This window comes from Pseudopipra pipra, chromosome 7 (assembly GCF_036250125.1).
Source record: "Pseudopipra pipra isolate bDixPip1 chromosome 7, bDixPip1.hap1, whole genome shotgun sequence".
Classification (NCBI taxonomy): domain Eukaryota; kingdom Metazoa; phylum Chordata; class Aves; order Passeriformes; family Pipridae; genus Pseudopipra; species Pseudopipra pipra.
In genome coordinates this window covers 19,665,177-19,683,170 of record NC_087555.1, presented here as the reverse complement: position 1 = coordinate 19,683,170, position 17,994 = coordinate 19,665,177, and the positions used below count along the sequence as shown (strand labels likewise).

The 17,994-nt window shown below is 43.7% G+C and overlaps 4 protein-coding genes across 5 annotated transcripts in view; 2 read left to right on the top strand and 2 right to left on the bottom strand.

Moving 5' to 3' along the window:
* Window positions 1-1,387: 1,387 nt before the first annotated feature.
* LOC135417191 (cilia- and flagella- associated protein 210-like) lies at window positions 1,388-6,926 on the bottom strand. The gene is made up of 7 exons (XM_064660949.1): window positions 6,480-6,926; window positions 5,541-5,697; window positions 4,405-4,544; window positions 3,939-4,131; window positions 3,451-3,615; window positions 2,686-2,793; window positions 1,388-1,821 (listed from the first exon to the last, which is right to left on the bottom strand). The coding sequence occupies exons 1-4, from the start codon at window positions 6,575-6,577 to the stop codon at window positions 3,999-4,001; spliced, it is 528 nt and encodes a 175-aa protein (XP_064517019.1). The 5' UTR covers window positions 6,578-6,926; the 3' UTR covers window positions 1,388-1,821; window positions 2,686-2,793; window positions 3,451-3,615; window positions 3,939-3,998.
* SSB (small RNA binding exonuclease protection factor La) overlaps window positions 6,803-17,994 on the top strand; it is a 29,612-nt gene continuing 18,420 nt past the window's right edge. The window contains exon 1 of the mRNA XM_064660937.1: window positions 6,803-6,931. The gene's annotated coding sequence lies outside the window, so the exon portion shown is untranslated. The remainder of the gene's footprint in view (window positions 6,932-17,994) is intronic.
* On the top strand, window positions 6,807-17,190 carry PHOSPHO2 (phosphatase, orphan 2). 2 transcript variants are annotated; one of them, XM_064660943.1, is made up of 2 exons: window positions 6,807-6,931; window positions 15,897-17,190. In XM_064660943.1, exon 2 carries the CDS (start codon window positions 15,899-15,901, stop codon window positions 16,622-16,624), a length of 726 nt encoding a protein of 241 aa, XP_064517013.1. In that variant the 5' UTR covers window positions 6,807-6,931; window positions 15,897-15,898; the 3' UTR covers window positions 16,625-17,190. The 2 variants fall into 2 exon arrangements, with proteins under 2 accessions (XP_064517013.1, XP_064517014.1); XM_064660944.1 differs by lacking the exon at window positions 6,807-6,931 and adding an exon at window positions 12,062-12,184.
* On the bottom strand, window positions 8,552-15,745 carry LOC135417589 (cilia- and flagella- associated protein 210-like). The gene is made up of 10 exons (XM_064662043.1): window positions 15,716-15,745; window positions 14,772-15,619; window positions 13,714-13,984; window positions 13,284-13,457; window positions 12,993-13,189; window positions 11,912-12,068; window positions 10,787-10,926; window positions 9,790-9,982; window positions 9,302-9,466; window positions 8,552-8,795 (listed from the first exon to the last, which is right to left on the bottom strand). Exons 1-10 carry the CDS (start codon window positions 15,743-15,745, stop codon window positions 8,586-8,588), a joined length of 2,385 nt encoding a protein of 794 aa, XP_064518113.1. The 3' UTR covers window positions 8,552-8,585.

Sequence of the window (17,994 nt, the reverse complement as noted above, 5' to 3'; positions counted from 1 at the left end):
TTTAAATTCTGCAACATGTAAAGCACTTAAGGAAACTTGCTATTTTTGGCAGAAAGTTAGACATATCCCCGTTATAAAAAGAAGTCTGTGTGTGGCTTTAGCCATAGCTGCTAATGAAAAGAATGGTTGGAAGGATTGGAAAATTTAGAAATATTAATTTATGAACAGTGGTAGGAGGAACTAGGTGATAGCTGGGTTCCTTCAGCTAAAATAATTGTTGGTTATACTGGCAGTATTGTGCATGTAGCATTTATCAGAGTATTTTGTAATTATTCTTAGTCTTTTGTAATTTATACTCCCTAACAGGGAAGATGATCCAGTTGTCAGCTGGGAGAATGAGTTCTTGATACAAATTGTACAACTTGTGCACTAAAGTACTTCTCAGAAATAAATACTTTTTTGCATATTTGTTAGTGTATTCCATGTCTGCCACGTGTGCTTCTCGCAGCATTAGCATCTTCTGCATTTAGAGAAATACTCACTTCTAAGTCAAATGGTGCAACCCGTGCATGCAAATTCACGGAATATTCTGAGTTGGAAGGGACCCATAAGGATCATTGACCCAAGCAGGGATCAAACCACAACCTTGTCATTATTAGCACCATGCTGTAACCAGCTGAGCTGATCTCAGGCTAAATGTGCTTCTGAGAGTCCAGTCTCCAGCCTTTTGAGTGGCAGTACTGTTAGTACAGATTTACAGGCCATAGTGATTTGGTGTCAGGACCTCTTCAGTTAAACCAAGATCTGTATGTTTTTACTGGAAGTGTGAAGTTAGATTTTTATTCCATGTTGAACTGGATGACAGTGTTAATAGTAGGTGCAATTAAGAGCTTCTACTACAGAATGGCAAATGACAGCCTATTCACTATCTATATATTGTAACATAAAAATGCAGCCATGCAGTGAAGCTGATCTTGTGTCTGAATTGCAAACTCTGCCTGTTGCCACCTTTGATCTTGTACTTGCACAAATGCAAATCTGTGTGCGTGTGTGAAGCAGAATAGTTTTCACTAGTTACAGAAGAACTGCTTGTTCGATGTGAATGTAAATGGAGTGGTAGAACAGCTTACAGTCAGTTTAGAACCGAGTGGAAGAACAACTTTTGATCAAAAAGTCACCTACAGCAGTATGTCAGCCTGGCAACCTGGCTGAGCTGAGAGCAGAGTGTTTAGGAGAAAGCAGGGAAGTGTTTTTCCCATGCCCTACATTTAGGTTAGCTGGAGTACTAGATACGCACAGTCTTACTGCAGACATTTCTTTCCCATAAAGGATTAAAGACTCAGCCAGTGCCACAACTTCTCAAGATAGTATTTCTACCTTCCAATACGTTCTCCTAAGTAAAAGTAAGTAGAAAACTGTCACGAATAAAAGACACAGTCAACATGGATGTTTTAAAACGCAGATGTTTTAAACAGCTTACTCAATTTTATTGTTTGCTCAGTAAGACTTTTTTTTTTTAGGCCAAAACTTTTTTTTTTTAGGCCAGCCTTTGAATTAAGGCTGGAGGCCCAGCAATATTCTAGGAGTACAGTACTGATAGTTTACCTGTGGTTGTTACCTCTTGACTTCGTAAAAAGTGAATCTACTGCTTTGTTCCATAATAAAATTAGACTAGTTAAAGTACAGTTGTGAACTATGGCACTTGTTTCTTGAGCTGAAGTTGAGTATAGGCAGGTTTTGGCAAACAGCATGTTTTGTAACTTACTCCAGAGTTAGCTTCAGCTATTGGGCACTGATAGGTTTTGCAGGCATATAGAACTTGGAAGGAGAGAATGGCAAGGTTCCTTTTCCTTTGTAGATAGATAGTAGTCAAATATATTTCTGAAGAAAAAAGAAACAGAGTTTAGGTGTATAATTAGTAGCTACTCTTAACTGTATGCACAGTGATAGCTTGTAACTGAAACTAATGCAGAAATACTTGTCCTGTAAGCTTTACCAAAGATAGTCTAATTTTGGCCTTGTCCACTGTGCCAGTTGCTGGATTTTTACTGGTCTGCTCAGTAATGCTTGCTTCTTCCAGTACATGTTGCTTTTTTCTGACTGTCACTAGCTAATTGCCATGTCTCTTTTTTAATATAGAATTTCCAAAATTAATTACTTCAAGATAAGTGGAGAGAACACTCTGTGACTTCTAGTTGATAGTGCAGAAATGTTACTATTTTACTTTAGGTCACAAGTGAGGTTTTGAAACAAGTCTCTTGATTATTCCTACTTACTGTGCTTTGGTTCACATCACAGAATAATGGGCCATGCTAACTGACATGGGTACAGAGTCAGTGAGCTCCACCCAGCCATGTTCTGCTGTCCAAAAAGAGTGCAGCAGCCCAGACTGCAGCAGGACTGACCAAGACAATTACTGGGTCTTTGTTGGCCCTGAGGAGAGTTCTTGGCCCTGCACTTAGGCAGGGCTGTGAGGGGCAAAGCAGGCTCTAATACTCCTGCACAATGCCAAGTGTTTGCTCAGTCTGGAGCAAGCTGGGGGCTCATGGACATGTGGCAGGAAAAAAATGGACAGCATTACATCAACCATCTTTCCTTGCTCCCCCCATTGCTTTTTTTAATACTGCATATGTATCCATTCCACTACTCTTGCAGTTGTCCTAGTTAGGACACATCTTGTTCCTTCCTTGGATGCTTGAAGAGAATAAAAATTACATTAGTAATGGCACTGATTCAGTTACTCACTGTCTTTATCTCCAAAATGCTTGATCCTGATGAAAAGCAGTTTCTGAGCATCGTAATCCAAGTCTGCTTGCTTTTCCTGCTGTTTTTTTTTTTTGCTTGCTTTTCAGCCTGAAGAAGAGAAGGGAATAACAAAACTTAGTATTTTGTTCTCAACATCACTATCCTGTAAAGCTTAGAGAGAGTAAAAGCTTATGGGAGACCTACAGTGGTGTTAGTTGATACTTGGCAAGTATCATCACTCCCCCTTCTCTCCCCTAATGTACTCCCCACAAAAAGGGTACATTGAACAGATGGGCGAACATCAGCATTAGCTGCTGCTTTTTGGTGGCCTGGTTGAAAAAATGGCATAATGGCACAGGAGGACAGGATGTGGTCTGTCATTGTTGATCTCTTATTAGCAGCCCTGGCAGCTAATAATCCTCCCTGACCAGCAGGGCTGAGTCAGCCTGGAAGAGGCTTCTGTTCTACTGCTCTAAGAGGAGGCTCATAAACCTCTGAAACATGTGCATCATCGTTGTCAAGGTCTGAGCAGCAGCTTCCTCATTCCACAAACAAGCCCCTTGTGGGCCATGCTATGGATGGATACAGAGTCAGTCATCTCTCCAACATCAGCAGCTGCAGTGTATACAGGTAAAAACCAAACCAAACATGCACATCACACCCACAGCAAGCTGCTTCTCTCTCTCCCACCCAAGATCTAGTACTATGGGTTCAGAAGCATGCTTCTTTCTGAAGGGGTTGACAGGGTACAGCTCTTCTATTTACCATCTGCTGGATCTGAATTTTTTGTACTTCCATGTTTGCATCACACTGTCTTTGTTTCTTGGCTTTTTCCATTTCCTGGCAGATGCTGTCTTCTGTCATCCACTGATTATGATCCTTCTCATCCTTTTCTTTTTCCTGTCTCTCCTTTTCCTCTTTCATCTTAATCTGTAGTTTTACAAAACACACACAAAAAGTTAACCAAGGAGGTGTCCTGCTAAGCTGAAAGTCATCTCTCTCAGCAGAAGCAGCCCTGTATCAACACTCCAAGAAGCACTGTCATTGTGGCTGGCCAGTCTCCAAGCCCAGGGTTTTCAGCAGCCCTGGCAGATGTGCACCCAACATGGAAGTGGGAAAGGGAGAGGGGACCCCAGGAAAGATGTCAGTGGACTTGATGAAGCCTGCTGAGGCATGGCACCAGAGCCAGCTGTGATCTGGGCCAGGCTCCTCGGCTGGAGTAAGCAGCAGTAAGATCAGCCCAGGTTTCTTACCACAGTGGCTCTGTATTCAGCAATAGATTCAATGGCAGCCTTCTGTCTTGCTTCTTTCTCCTAGTTTTTCATTTGGTATTCAGCTTCTACCTCTGCAGCTCCTCTCACAAGGCAATCATCTTGAATCTTAAATGCCTTGTTCATCTGTGCAGATAGTTTTTCAAAAGCTTTGTCCCTATGCTTCTGCATCAGCCTGCAGAAGAACACGAGCTACTGTAACACACCAAGATACCTGAGGCACTGGTCCTAACAACACTAGCAACCCCACCTCCACCCCCAACAGCACCAATTCCTGCTGGAACTGGTAGGCATTTTTTCTGCACTTTCTCCTTCAAGTTTGAATTCCAGAGAAATTGCTTGCATCGAACTTCTGATTTTGCTGATATAACAATTGAGAGTAACATTTTTCTCATAATTTAATTGCAAGTTTGAATCTTAACACTGAAAACTGTATCCCTAGACCCACCTGTTAGTCTCTGCATCTTTTTCTCTTGCCAGATCAGCCATCATTTCTTTACCTTTAATATAAGCCTTAATCCAATCATCATCTTTGTCTTCTTTTTGTTTCTCTTCAGCTTTAATTACTTTCTGTTCAGCTACATATTCCTGTTTAAATGGAAAACTACTTTTATTTTCATTTAGAACAAGATTTTGGAAACATGAACTGAAAAAAAGTTCTAACAAAGACTTCAGGCCTCATCTATAATGATGAGTTCTTTGTATCAGTGGAGAAGCTATAGAAGATAGAAACCCAGAGATGGAAGAGAATTCTCATGACCTACTTATGACAAACTACAACAAAAGCAAAATTAGTGTGTGGTTGCAGCCCCAACCACAGTATCTTTATATTCTTTCCTCTACTTCCCCAGCAGTTCCAACTGTATTATTTCCATCCCATATATCATTCACACAGTGCAGATTTTGAAAGGCTCAAACAGTAAGAGTCCATAGAACCATCAAAATGCAAAGCATTTTGTGATGGCAGTTGTATAGCTTGGCAGTATGTATGGCTTTTATTGCATATACAAGGTTGGGGGAAATGGGATAAAATTTGTATATTTGGGGTGAGGAGTATGGGGGGATAAAAAGCAAGTAGGGTTTTAGCAAGAATTCTCTCCTCTTACTCTCTCACATGTGAATGAATCATCTCAGTACCTCCACTTCAGTCTCCTTGCTCAAGCAGGCACAGTCAGGGAAACAGTAGGCATGGTAAGTAGGACATCACCAATCATAAATGGAAAGACAAGTTTAAAAGATACTGTCATAGTCAGGCTATTCCCTCTTCCTAACAAAGAAAAGTGGGCTTAAAACAGAGCAATTACATGGAACCTAAATCCAGTTCTCAAATCAAGGACAATCTCCTTGCTGTCTCTAGCAGACTTTTTCCATTGTAGACCAGTCAAAGCTCAGGTGCCACATAACAACTTCCAAGAGGCCTTTCTGAAAAGCACAAAGGAGGCAAAGGAGGCATTTGATCCCACACTGCTGAAGGTGCCAGCACAGTCCCTGTTGCCTGCAGGCCACTTGATTTGTGGGCTGAGTGCAACCATTGCAGCCAAGGTGAAACAAGCATTTTGGACTGTCTGCTTTCCTGTCACTTACATGATGCAGCCTCTGCCATTCAACTTTTTCCTCCTGTTCCTTTTCTTTTCCTCTCTGAATTTCCAGTTGGTACAATTGGGTCAATCTCTGTATTTGTTCTCCTTCTCTTTTGTTTTCTAGCTTGGCCAGATATGCCTGATTCTTGTGCTCCTTTATTCTAAATTGGAAAAGGGAAGTGAATAAACAAGCTACGGACTGTGTGAAGTAATAATGAACAGATACAGATTCTGCACATCTAAAGGTACTTTAACATACTTTGAAATGAAAGTAGAATGTCAGAGATCAAAACTAGAATCACAGTTTTTATAAGCTAGCTCCAAATTCTTTGGCCAAAGCTCAGTCCTAGTCTGGTGCTGGTCTATACTAGCAAAAGCAAACACGACCAGAATATGGACTCAAATATTATATTGAAATTGATTAGCCTGTTTAATTGTTAGCCCGCTCTCTGTACAACCTGGGCCTTTGCCATCTAGCTGTCTTCCAAGCAGTGCCACAGCACTGTGCAAGGCATGGCCATGCTGCCCATGCTAGCTAGATATGTGAAGGCTTCTGGGCTGGGGGAAGCAGCAATAACAAAGGATTTTGCCCCTTGCTCTCAGTGCCAGAATTTAGAGTCTTGTTTAATTTATTAGGATAGACATAGCCCCTGACGACAGCAAGAGACGTTTCTGAAGCTGGAGAAGAGAGTCACGGAGGAACCAGAGGGTGAGGAGCGGTGACGAGTTTTCAGCCTGTCCAGGGATCGAGGATGATGTGGAAGCGTTGTTGGAGAGCAGTGAGTCACACAGCCCTGGGTACGGCACCGCTGGGCGCGGCCGGGCAGCTCCGCCGACCCGGGTTAGCGCCAAACAGCTCCCGGGTCCCGCCCGCGCCGGGCTGGCCGCGGGAAGGTTTATAACCCAAACCCCCCCACTCCCCGGGCCCCGCCGCCGGACTCACTGCGCCAGCTGCTCCTGGGCCACGGCCCGGCGGCTCAAGCAGCGGCCGCGCTCCAGCTCTGCCTCCCGGCGGGCGGCGTCCGGCCCATCGAGGTCCATCGTCGGCCCTTCCCCGCCGCCTCTCCGGGAAACTGCCGAGGGAGAACGAGGGGCCCTCACCGGTGCCCCGGCTGTCCCGGGGAGTCGGGGCTCCTTCTCCCGCCCCGCACAAAGGCTGCGGCCGCCGCCCCCCCCCGTTCCGAGCGCGCGCAGCCGCAGGCGCTGGAGCAGCGGCGGGCGCTGCGTGAGGGGCCCTGGAGCGGCACCGCCCCCGCCCCGCCCAGCCCCGGGAGCCGCGGGCGGGCACCGTCCGCTCTGCCGGGAAGAGAGGGAGGGAGGAAGGAAGGAAGCAAGGCCGACCTGCTGGCAGGACTCTCTTCCGCAGCCGGCTCGTGAGCTACTCGTTTGCCCTCGGTAAGAGGCTGAAACGTCCCCCCCGCCTCTGTCCCTCTGCTCCGGCCGCGGCGGCCCCGCTCCCCGCCGGGGCTGCGGCGATGGGGCCCGGCCGGGCTCCGGGCGCTGCCGCGTCTCGCACCACCTTCACCCCGCCAGGCCTGCCTGTAGCTCGGGCTGGGGGCCCTTGGTGGCCCTGGGAGCTGGGTGAGGAGGTCGGCCCTCGCTCTCCTTCCAGAAGTTCTTCCCTTGCCCTGCTTGGAAGAGACTCCTCGAGGAGGTGACTGCTGCACCCGGGGATTTTTACACTATAGGGGAGGTAAAACCAGTTCTGCTTGGTCCTCAGCTTGCAGGAGGGACCTCGCCTCCGGGGTGGCCCCGCATCTTTCCCAAGTGTCCTGCTTTCTGCAGGGCCTGTTGCTTTAGGAAGCCAGACTCCGAAATTCGAGGACGCACAAAAGACCTATTTTCCAAACTAAAATATTGGCGGGCGAGCGTCCTTTGTATAAAACTCTTCTAATTTAGGCTTAGGGGTTTTTTTAGGATTTGCATAATTTTCTAATCTGGCCAACAGAGACTCGCGGCTGCAGGGCTGGAACACAAGGTTGTGTGCAACACAGCAAAGCTTCAAGTTTCTTGGACTTTGTTTCCAGCGGAAACCAGGATAGGGTTTAAAGCCTAGGGTACTTGTGGAGGAAGTCATTACTGGAAAGCCTAACTGTCCAAGGCAAGAAAATGATGTTAACAGTTCAGCAAAGAAACTAAGCTTAAGGAGGGGAATGTATCAGTGGCTTGGGTGTTAGAGAGAAATCTGTTGAGGAATCTGAGAAACAAATTTACATTGGATCTATTTACTGTAGATTGAATCACTGTTAGGCTTTTTGAAAGACTAGCCCAACTATGTTGTCTCCTGTTTACATGCTCCTTTTGTAGTTGCTATTTACAGCTATATTGGGATCTGTTTGCCTCCTAGGTGACCTTTTAAGGGCTGTGAACAAATCACATTAATATTTTCATGAAATAAAACTAATTTATAGCATGACATTTGTTTTATAGAGGTAGTTGCAAAATACTACAAAACCTGCATACCATAGCTATTCTAACTTTCACGTATGTTCTCTTTTTTCTTCCCCTGTAGTTGTTTTGGTTTGGTCTTTTCTATTATGGGGAATTCTTAACTGGAAGTAGGCTGGAGAAAAATGTGACCTTTTACACTAGAAATTCATATTGCAGACCTGAAAAACCTGGGACACTGAATTTTTAGAACAATTAATATTAAAAATATAGCAGTAATAGTGAGCTTTTGACTGGAATGTGTTACAATGACAATTATACAACATGCATTCTTGTCTCAAGTTAGTAAACTAACATTCATGAAATATAAGCTGGGGGTTTTTGAGAATATAGCCAGTTATATGGCAGGTTTTGGGTTTTTTTTCCAAATGGACTTAGAGATTCATAGTTGAATTTGATATAAATAATTCACAGTTTAACTCTGCCTGTACAGTGCAAAAAGGTATTTTTTTAACTTGAAAACGGCTTCTGCCTTTCCTTGCTGGATAGTTTAAATGTTATTTCATGTTTTTAACTTCTCAAGTGATATTACAGCTACAACAAGATAACAGGGTCCCAGCAACATCATATGCTTGGAAAGTAGTATTTATTTCTTCTCTTTTCAGAAAAATGGCCCATGTCCCAGTCCTCTTCCATCTTTGCATGCTTTGAGAAGAGGATACAGATGATGTGTAGTCTTGGACTCTGATTCAATTACTTGCTTTGCATAGCTCTGAAATTCACGCTCTTTACCACGTGCAATAGCTTCTTTCTCAGCTTCATAGTCCAAGTCTGCTTGTTTTTCCTGCTGTCGTTTTGCCTGCTTTTCAGCCTGATGAAGAAAAGGGAATAACAAAGCTTAGTATTTTGTTTTCAACATCACTATCTTGTAAAGCATAGGGAGGGTAAAAGCTTACAGGAGATCTGTGGCATTGTTAATTGATACTTGGCACTTGTCATCCCTCCCCACTTCTCTCCCCTGCCATATGCCCCCAGAAGGGTACATTAAACAGATGAGTGAACATCAGCATTAGCTACTGCTCTTTGGTGACCTGCCCAGAAGATACAGGAGAGTAGCAGTAGAACATCATGGCACAGAACAGGATGTGATCTGTCATTGCAAACCAGCCTTGACTTGCACCAATGCTCTGAGGAGGCTGCTCTCCAACACCAGCATATGCAGAGCACACATGATTTAAAGAAAAGCAACACCCAACAAACAAAAAAACCCAAAATACCCAGCAAGCTTCATTTCTTCCTCTCAGCATGAACTAGTGCTGTTGGTTTAGATAAGTGTTTCTTTCTGAAAAGGTTGACAGGGTACAGCTCTCTACTTACTATTTGCTGGATCTGAATTTTCTGTACTTCCTTGTTTGTGCCATGTCGTCCTTCTTTCTTGGCTTTTTCCATTTCCTGGTAGACGCGGGCATTTTCCATTAACACATCACGTTCTTTTTCAGCCTCTTCTTTTTCCTGTCTCTCTTTTTCCTCTTTCATCTTAATCTGTAGTTTTACAAAGCACACACAAAAAGTTAACCAAGGAGGTGTCCTGCTAAGCTGAAAGTCATCTCTCTCAGCAGAAGCAGCCCTGTATCAAAGCTCCAAGAAGCACTGTCATTGTGGCTGGCCAGTCTCCAAGCCCAGGGTTTTCAGCAGCCCTGGCAGATGTGCACCCAACGTGGAAGTGGGAAAGGGAGAGGGGACCCCAGGAGAGATGTCAGTGGACTTGATGAAGCCTGCTGAGGCATGGCACCAGAGCCAGCTGTGATCTGGGCCACGCTCCTTGGCTGGAGTAAGCAGCAGTAAGATCAGCCCAGGTTTCTTACCACAGTGGCTCTGTATTCAGCAATAGATTCAATGGCAGCCTTCTGTCTTGCTTCTTTCTCTTTGCGTTTATTTTCTTCTGCAGCTTCTATTTTTGCAACATCTCTAGCAAGTCGATCGTCTTCCATCTTTAATGCCTCACCCAATTGTTTAGCTAATTGATTAACAATTCTGTCCTGTTGTTCCTGTGTTTTTCTGCAGAAGAACATGAGCTGTTATAACATACCAGGGTAACACACCTGGGTCTACCTGAAGCTACCAAACTCAGCAATCCTGCTTCTAGTCTTCTCTTCTCTTGCCACAGAGGCTGGCCCACCCACCCAACTCAATGATCTCCTTGCGTTCCTTCTGTTTGTTTTTTTAAATATTACCTTGTTTAGCAAATAAATGTTCCCTGTATTCATGTAACACCAGCTTTCTGTTGCAATAATGAGCTCAGTGAGGAGTCCACCTAGCACCTTGCCATCATAAGAGAAATTTTGGGAGTATTAGATAAAAGCAGGAAGAGAAGGAAACTCTTAGATTGACTCAGTGGTATCATCATGTTGTACCTTCAATGTTAAATTGATAAACCATCTCCCCTTAATAAGAACCCAATGTAATCGATTAATATCTGTGCTTAGTTAAGAAGTCAAATAATTTTTCCTGATCTGACTCAGAGAAATTTAGCTTACAATCAAAAATATTTTCATCAAGGATCTTAATTGTCTTTAATTGTTGAGGAGGTTGGAGGCTTGGCAGTACACAGGAAAACCACTGTTCCCAATACACTGGTGTAAAGCTTTGTACTTCCATAAGCCTTTGTACTTTGAAGGGTGGAGAGATTGCTCCCTAGCACACTTAGTACTAAGGAACCTGTGAAAGAATTTCCTTATTCTCCTGAATTCCATACTCTCTCTATCAGTAAATTGTTGATTGTGTTACATCATTGGTCTGAAAGCTCTGACTACAGTATAATTTTTAGTTTATTTACAGTTTATCCTCTAGCTTTGTACCCACCTACGCATTTCAGCTTCTTTCGTTTTTCTCATCCGGGCAATAGTTTGCTTTGCTTTAAAATGAGCTTTGATCCGATCATCTTCTTCCATTTGTTTTTGTTCCTCTATTGCTTTGATTATTTTCTGGTCAGCTATGTATTCCTGTATGGTCAAAACAGTCCCTGATGTAACAGATAAAGTTTAGAATATCTGGGCCTAGGGTAGCAACTTAACAAGGATCACTCCCTGTTCTCTCTTCTCATATTTCTTTCCAAGAGAGAAGAGAGGAAAGACTTTTCAGGACTTCCACTTACTCCCTATTCAAACATGCATGAAGAGGAGACAGCAGATGTGAGGAAGTGGAAGGGGAACTGAGCATCAAACACGTGCTTCTCCAGCATATTGCACAAACAAATTGCTGTGCAATACAGAGAGCATTATCCCATGCTCCCATTCACAGACATGGGAGAGTGGGACATTGGGAGGCATGGGACTGTCCAACCCCCACCAACAGCCACACAGACCATACTGCTCCTGGCCCATCTCTTCCAAAACTATCCCAGCCTAAGAGCTTAATCCAAAACATAGCTGAAAAGGAGTTTTCTATACTTTTATGTAAAAAAACAACTGTCTTTTGCATTCTGGTCAAAACCATTCTAAGGCACTTCCTAGTTTGTACTTAGCAAGATGCTGTTTAAGATGAAATGAAAAGGCAGTAGGTCTTGACTAAATTTCTAAATATCTCCAATCATAAGCAGAAATCAGTCATATGTTCTGTCTCAGGCTATTCCCCCTTTCTAACAAAGAAAAATGGGCTTAAAACAGCAGGAATGTGAAACTTAAATCCAGTTCTCAAATCAAGAAGAATATATCTTCATATCTACAGCCGAATCCTTAATCACAGACAAGTCAAAACATCGTGCCAACAAGGTGCCAACGTCCCTTCAGACAAAGAAGAGAAAAGCCTCCAAGAGGCTTTTCTCAAAAGCACAGAGTAAAGACATGGCCTGCAACTGGCAGGGGAGGCATTTGATCCCGTGCTACTGAAGCTGTCGGCAAACTCTTGCCAGTAGGCCCATTTATTTGTGGGCTGAGTGCAGCCAAGGTGAGACAAGCATTTTGAACTGTCTGCTTTCCTGTTACTTACATGATACAGCCTCCGGCGTTCAGCTCTTTCCTCGTGTTCCTTTTCCTTTCTTCTCTGAATTTCCAGTTTGTGCAGTTGATTCAATCTCTCTATTTCTTCTGCTTCTCTTTTGATTTCTATCTTGGCCAGATCTGCCTGATGCTCGTGCTCCTTTATTCTGAATTGGGAAAAGGTGAATAAATGGGCTAGGAACTGCATGAAGTAATGAACAGATATATATTCTCCATAACCATAGGTACCTTGCACTGAAGAATGTGATACTTTGAGTTGAAGGTAGGTAGAATGTCAGAGGTGAAAAACAGCATGATTGTCTGTAATGGTAGCCCTCGGTCCTCTAGCCAGAAATGAGCTACATGGTATGCTCACAGTTTGCAGTCTCATGGTAACAAGTTTTAGCTGGATGACTCATTAAAACCATTGCATTCATGGCGTAGCTCTGCAACATCCTCAGAGAACAAGATTTCCCCAGTGAGACCCACCGTACCTGTGCTTCTCCTTCTGGGCATGCAGACAGCTTAAGCTGGTAGTGTTTTATGTATTTATATGTTGGGCCTGGAATGTGTGAGACCAGACTTTGAACCCTTCCCCTGCCCTGGGAAATTTCATTCCTTCTTTCAGGGCACCAGGGTCAGTCGTATAAATACCACTGGGGACCCCTCCATAAGATTTCTGGAAGAGCTGAGAGCAAGAATAAGAAGTGACAGTAATGCGTTCTCTTGATGGGCAGTCTGGAAACTAGTTATGAGCAAATGGAAATTCTGGTTTAACCTTTTCCTTCTCTGGAACCAAAACTGAGTTAAACACAGTTAAATTTAAGTAACAGCATTAGAACAGTGATTTGACTAAAACCTACTGATGCCTGCCAGAGATGATTTTGCATGCAGACTGCTGGCAACTAAAAATGTATGTTACAGCTTTTCTCTTTTGAGCAAGATCTTCTGTGGCAGTTTGAATTTTTCTTTTAAAGTGTGGCACTTGTGAATCAAATTATTAGTAGGTTTCTGTAAAAACCTTGTAGAATAAATTTGTGATAAAATTTTAAGTAAAGAATAAAGTAGGGTTGCTTTGAATTATTACTTACTGTTCCAGCTGATATTTGCGTAGTGCTTGCTCCTTCATATAATGCTGCTGTTCCTTTTCTTGCTCTCTGAGAATGTATTCTTTAAATAGACGTTCCTCTTCTTCACGTTCCTTCTTTTTGTTAACAACTGACTTCAACTTTTGAAATTCAACTTGAGCATCTCTTTCTTTTAGGACCTCAGTAAGTAGAAGTGCACTCTGCAAGAGAACATTTAAAGTAATTTGTGTGTTCAGAAGTCTTTAAAGACATTCAGTACAATTTGAATTTAAAAATTGTAAGTTGTCAACAAACGTGGAACTGTTTCATTCTGTCGTTCTGATAGGATAGGTAGGTTTTTGCATGATCGATAATCTCCTTCCGTTTTGCTGCTCGGAACTTTGCTTCTTCCAAATCAAGTAACTTTCTTTCTTCCTCTTCCCTTTCTTCACGTAATTTTTTGGCTTTAAGTTTCTCTTGTGCTAGGCTCTGTAGTGCAGACAAAATCAGAAATCACATTTGAATTTTGGGTAGTGGGGGTTTTTTTGTTTAATTTTGCATTTTAGCTTTAATTAAAAAAAATAATGTTTATGTTAGATAGTAAACATTTTTTAAATGGAGTTTAGTTAATATACATATTCAAAAGTAATGCTAAACAAAGGGAGTACAGCTAGAAATGTTACTATGAGTGTTTTGGTATATATGAAAATGACTACTCTTGTTTACAAATGTATCTTGTACTTACCACAGTGGCATTGGGCGGGTCTTTTACAGCAGCTTTGGAGCCTAAGTGACTTTCCTCCTGTTCTTTCTTCTCATCGAGGATGTGTGCTGCTTCTTTAGTGCTGTTCTGAATCCTTTCCCATTCTGCTTTTGGAAATACAATTACCTGACGAAGATCTGCTTCATTTGGAAGGAAATACCCATCTGGAACATTATTTTCTTCCAAATGATCTGGTGCTGTGCAGAGGGAAGAAAAAATACTGAGGTTACTTGATATCAGAAAATCCAGTATTCAAATGTGTATCAGGATTTGAATTCTCACATAGTAACAATACTAAGTTACTCTCTTCATCCCCATACCCCAAAGCTAAGACAGGGTACCTGTATCTGTAGTCTAACTATGGCCAGTGCATGTACTTGGACTGTGGCACTGACTGACTGATCTGTTTGTATGTCACTTTGCCTGTCTGTGTGTATGTACAGGTTTGGCTTGAAGCAACTCGCATTTTCCAGGCAGTACTTGGGCATGATTCTGAGAACAGCAGGGACGAGGGACCATTCCCAAAAGGAAAGGGAAAATATTGGTAAAGTCATTCCACTGGCTGGATGAGGCAGCAGTTTGAGCACAGGCTGTGCCTTACTACCCTTGTCCTGCACACTCATTGTATTTACTGAAATAGATCAGTTATAGAACATTTTCTTGATTTGTTGGCAAGCATAGCATTTCTTCATTGCATTAGGCTCACATACACATGTGCATACATAAAGGCAGATTTTCTAGATGATCACTAGGTTTTGTGAAACGCTTTTTCAAGTGTCACCACCATTTTTGGAGGCAATGGCACACTGCATGGAGTGGCGTCCTGTAGAAATTCTCCGTTTGTCTGATTTGCTGCAGACTGACACGCTGTGTCCGAGGTGTAAGGAGGCTTTCTCTTACACTGACACCGATGTCAAAGGCTATTTCCCAGATGCCGTGTTGCTAATCTGTTTGTCTCATGATAGGGCGTGATCCTCTCTCCCTGTCCCAGGTGAAGGCAGCCGTGCCAAAAGTAAAGTAAAGGTGCACTGAGGTGGCACCTCGTTCTTCCCCAACTACTGCCATGGGAGTTCACGGGACCTGCGCTGGGTTCAGGCAGTTCTTGGGCCGAAACTGCCCCGTCCTGCTGTCTGCAGCTGGGGGAGCTTTGGGGACAGTCACGCTGGGCACCCCCACAGCCTCCCGGGGCCGTGCGCTGCCCCCCCGCCGGTCCCGGTGCCCTTGGGGGAGCCGCACTCACGGGCGCTCCGCCGCTTCCGCCGCCGCCCCGCCGCCATCGCCCCGGGCCCCGCCGCCATGTTCCGGGACGCGGGGCCGTTGCCGGGCGACCCGGCGGCGCGCGGTGACGTAGCACGTGGGCGGGGGGGGGCCGCGCGGGTGGGGCGGGGCCGGCCGGCCGGGGTCGGCCCCGGTGTCGGCCCCGCTGCCTCTTCCCCGCGGGTCCCCTTCCCTTCCCCGCATGGCGCTGCCCCTTCACCGCGGGTCCCTGCCCTTTCCCCACACGGGGCTGCCCCCCTCGGCCAGCCCTTCGGGCGCCCGCCGTGCCCCCGCCGGCGAAGCTGCGCTGCTTTAGCCCTCGGCGGCGGCTGGGAGGGGGCGGCCCGAGTCCTGCGCGGGGCACGGGCTGCGCGGCGGGCCCGGGGACCTGCCCGTGAGGGGCAGCAGATTCAGCTTCACAAAGGGCTGCGTTTCTTTTCGTGGGCTGCTTTGATTTGGCGCGTCCTCGTTGAAGGCACTGGTTCCGGGTGCTGAGTACACGTTTCCTTTTGAAATCCCTCTTGAGGCGTTTTGCCAGGAGAATCCCGGTTTGTTTGCGTTGGCAAATGCTGATAGAGAAATTTAGAACCTGTGGTCGAACTGGTGGTGCGTGAGTACGGGAAGATTGACTCTGTGTTAGCAAGTAGTAACTGTAGCACCAGTTCAGATCCTGTCACAGTAGCTATTTTAAACAGAAGTTGGACACTGAACTTTGACCTTTACAGACTGCATTTTTAGCTTCAGCACAACTTCCCATAGCTGTAGTGGCCATAAATAGTTTACTTTGTTTAGATATTTTCCTGCAGAATTTTTCTCATCTGAGCACAAGATCAGGTTAGGAATACAGTACTTGTGTTTATATAAATAATTTTCTTTTTTGTTTGTTTTGGAAACTTGTTTTCTCACAGCTATGAAATTGCTGTTGGTTTTTGATTTTGACCATACAATCATAGATGAAAATAGTGATACCTGGATTGTGAAATGTGCTCCAGAGAGAAAACTTCCTAATGGATTAAGAAACTCCTACCAACCAGGACACTGGACAGAATATATGGGCAGAGTCTTTGCCTACTTGGGAGACAATGGTGTCAAAGAAGATGAAATGAAAAGAACTATGACAACAATTCCTTTCACTGCGGGAATGGTAGATCTTCTGGGGTTTATTGGCGAGAACAAAGAGTTGTTTGATTGCATTATTGTTTCAGATTCTAATACAGTATTTATTGACTGGATTTTGAAAGCTGCTGACTTCCATGAGGTTTTTGATGAAGTGTTTACAAACCCTGCAGCATTCAGCAGTACTGGCTATCTTACTGTACAGAACTTCCACGCTCACCATTGTGCAAAGTGCCCAAAAAACCTTTGCAAAAGGAAAGTTTTAAAAGAATTTCTAGATAAACAGTTGGAGCGAGGAGTTAGTTATACACAAATTATGTATATTGGTGATGGTGGGAATGACTTATGTCCAGTAATGTTTTTGAAGAAGAATGATATTGCTATGCCCAGGCAGGGGTATACCTTGGAGAAAAAGATTTCTCAACTGGCTCAAGATCTCAGTCCTGTACAGTGTTCTGTTCTGGTTTGGTCATCTGCTACTGACATTATGTCTTACCTGAAACTCCTTATAAAGGAATAATTCAAATGATAAAAGTAAACTGATATATTAACTTCCTGGGAGAGAAAAACTGCATGTATATAGAAGCACAAAATTGGAAATTTGGGCTAATATCTGAATTGACTTTTTTTAAACACAGTATAAAGCTATTTATGTTCAATCTTGGCAATATTAGGAAAGTGAAGTAAAAAAGGCCTTCTAACATAGTACACATTCCAACCTAAGTGGAGGAGGGGGTTTTGAGAGGACTTGTCATTATTCTTAGTCTACTCCCTCCCCACCAAGCCTTTACCAACTATATAACTGACCTTTGCTGTCCCACATACTTGGGGGAAGGAGTAGGATTAGTGCAAAAAAGAATGACATTCTTTACTTAAAAAACATTAGGTGACAGAAGCATGGTTCTGGAACTGTTGGCTTTTGTACTTCTTTGATCTGACTGTAAATTATTTGGTATGCTTGTGATCTTGTTTCATCTGAAGAAGCATCTCTATTTTCAATCTACTAAATATTTTACCAGACAAAATGACTTTTTAATAGTTTGTATTATCTTGTATTGTAAAGACAATAAAAGTTGCTGTCACTGACATGTGCAGTTTATGTCATGTATTCTGCTGGTCTGTGTGTCATCAGGCCCCTGTTCTTGTCAGGGCCTGGGGAGAGCGAGCACAAGTTAGCCAAAGGCTGACACCTTCATTTATTTTGCCAGTCAGGCCCTTTCTCTTCTGGCAGGCAGGAAGGATGTTCCTGTTCTGTTTAAAGAAAAGTCTCTCTCCCATTCCAGCTATTGCCCCAACGGTGGCTGCTGCCACTCTGTGTAGAGCTAACACGGGTTTGACCATCCATGCTGACAGCTCTGAATCAGCTGGGTGCCTTTTCCTTGCCTGGTTTCTGCTGCAGTGCACAGGCCCACAGAATGGTGTGTAATATACATGTTTACACTGATTTTACTTATTCGCTCTCATCCATATCTATAGTACGATCCTCTCTTACAGGGTGGAAGGAAACATCTATGTCCATTTTAACTTTTAAACAGAATTGTTCTGTCTTTAAATAGTTTAAGGAATCATTTGTGAACATTCAGTCTCTTCACCACTGACAGTGTGATGAGTCTCAAGAGTTTGGCTATGCTTATAAAGATATTAAAAATAAGTCTCATTAAAATCAAATAACGTATTTCCATCCCAAATGTTTTTCTTCTTGTAGTCCCACAAAAGGTTCAGAAGGATGATGTCATCTGCTATTAAACTGAAGTCAGTTTTAGCTTAAGTGCTTTAATAGCTGATAAATTAGTCCAGTTTCACAGCATCTCAGTTGCCGATGTCTGAGGTGTAACTCAACAGCCTGAAGCTGCCATATTTGTCTTTTGTTTTCTGTGCAGCATTGTTCTC

What these genes read in the sequence shown, in the direction of transcription:
- LOC135417191 (XM_064660949.1), bottom strand. Translation starts at nt 6,577, where the DNA reads ATGGACCTCGATGGGCCGGACGCCGCCCGCCGGGAGGCAGAGCTGGAG. An exon ending in GCCCAGGAGCAGCTGGCGCA is followed by an intron (nt 5,698 to 6,479) that starts GTGAGTCCGGCG and finishes TTTCCAATTTAG; the next exon opens with AATAAAGGAGCACAAGAATC. An exon ending in AAAGATGCAGAGACTAACAG is followed by an intron (nt 4,132 to 4,404) that starts GTGGGTCTAGGG and finishes GTTCTTCTGCAG; the next exon opens with GCTGATGCAGAAGCATAGGG.
- LOC135417589 (XM_064662043.1), bottom strand. Translation starts at nt 15,745, where the DNA reads ATGGGAAGTTGTGCTGAAGCTAAAAATGCA. An exon ending in AAAGAAGCTGAAATGCGTAG is followed by an intron (nt 9,983 to 10,786) that starts GTGGGTACAAAG and finishes GTTCTTCTGCAG; the next exon opens with AAAAACACAGGAACAACAGG. An exon ending in AAATTCAGATCCAGCAAATA is followed by an intron (nt 8,796 to 9,301) that starts GTAAGTAGAGAG and finishes TTTCTTCATCAG; the next exon opens with GCTGAAAAGCAGGCAAAACG.
- PHOSPHO2 (XM_064660943.1), top strand. Translation starts at nt 15,899, where the DNA reads ATGAAATTGCTGTTGGTTTTTGATTTTGACCATACAATCATAGATGAA.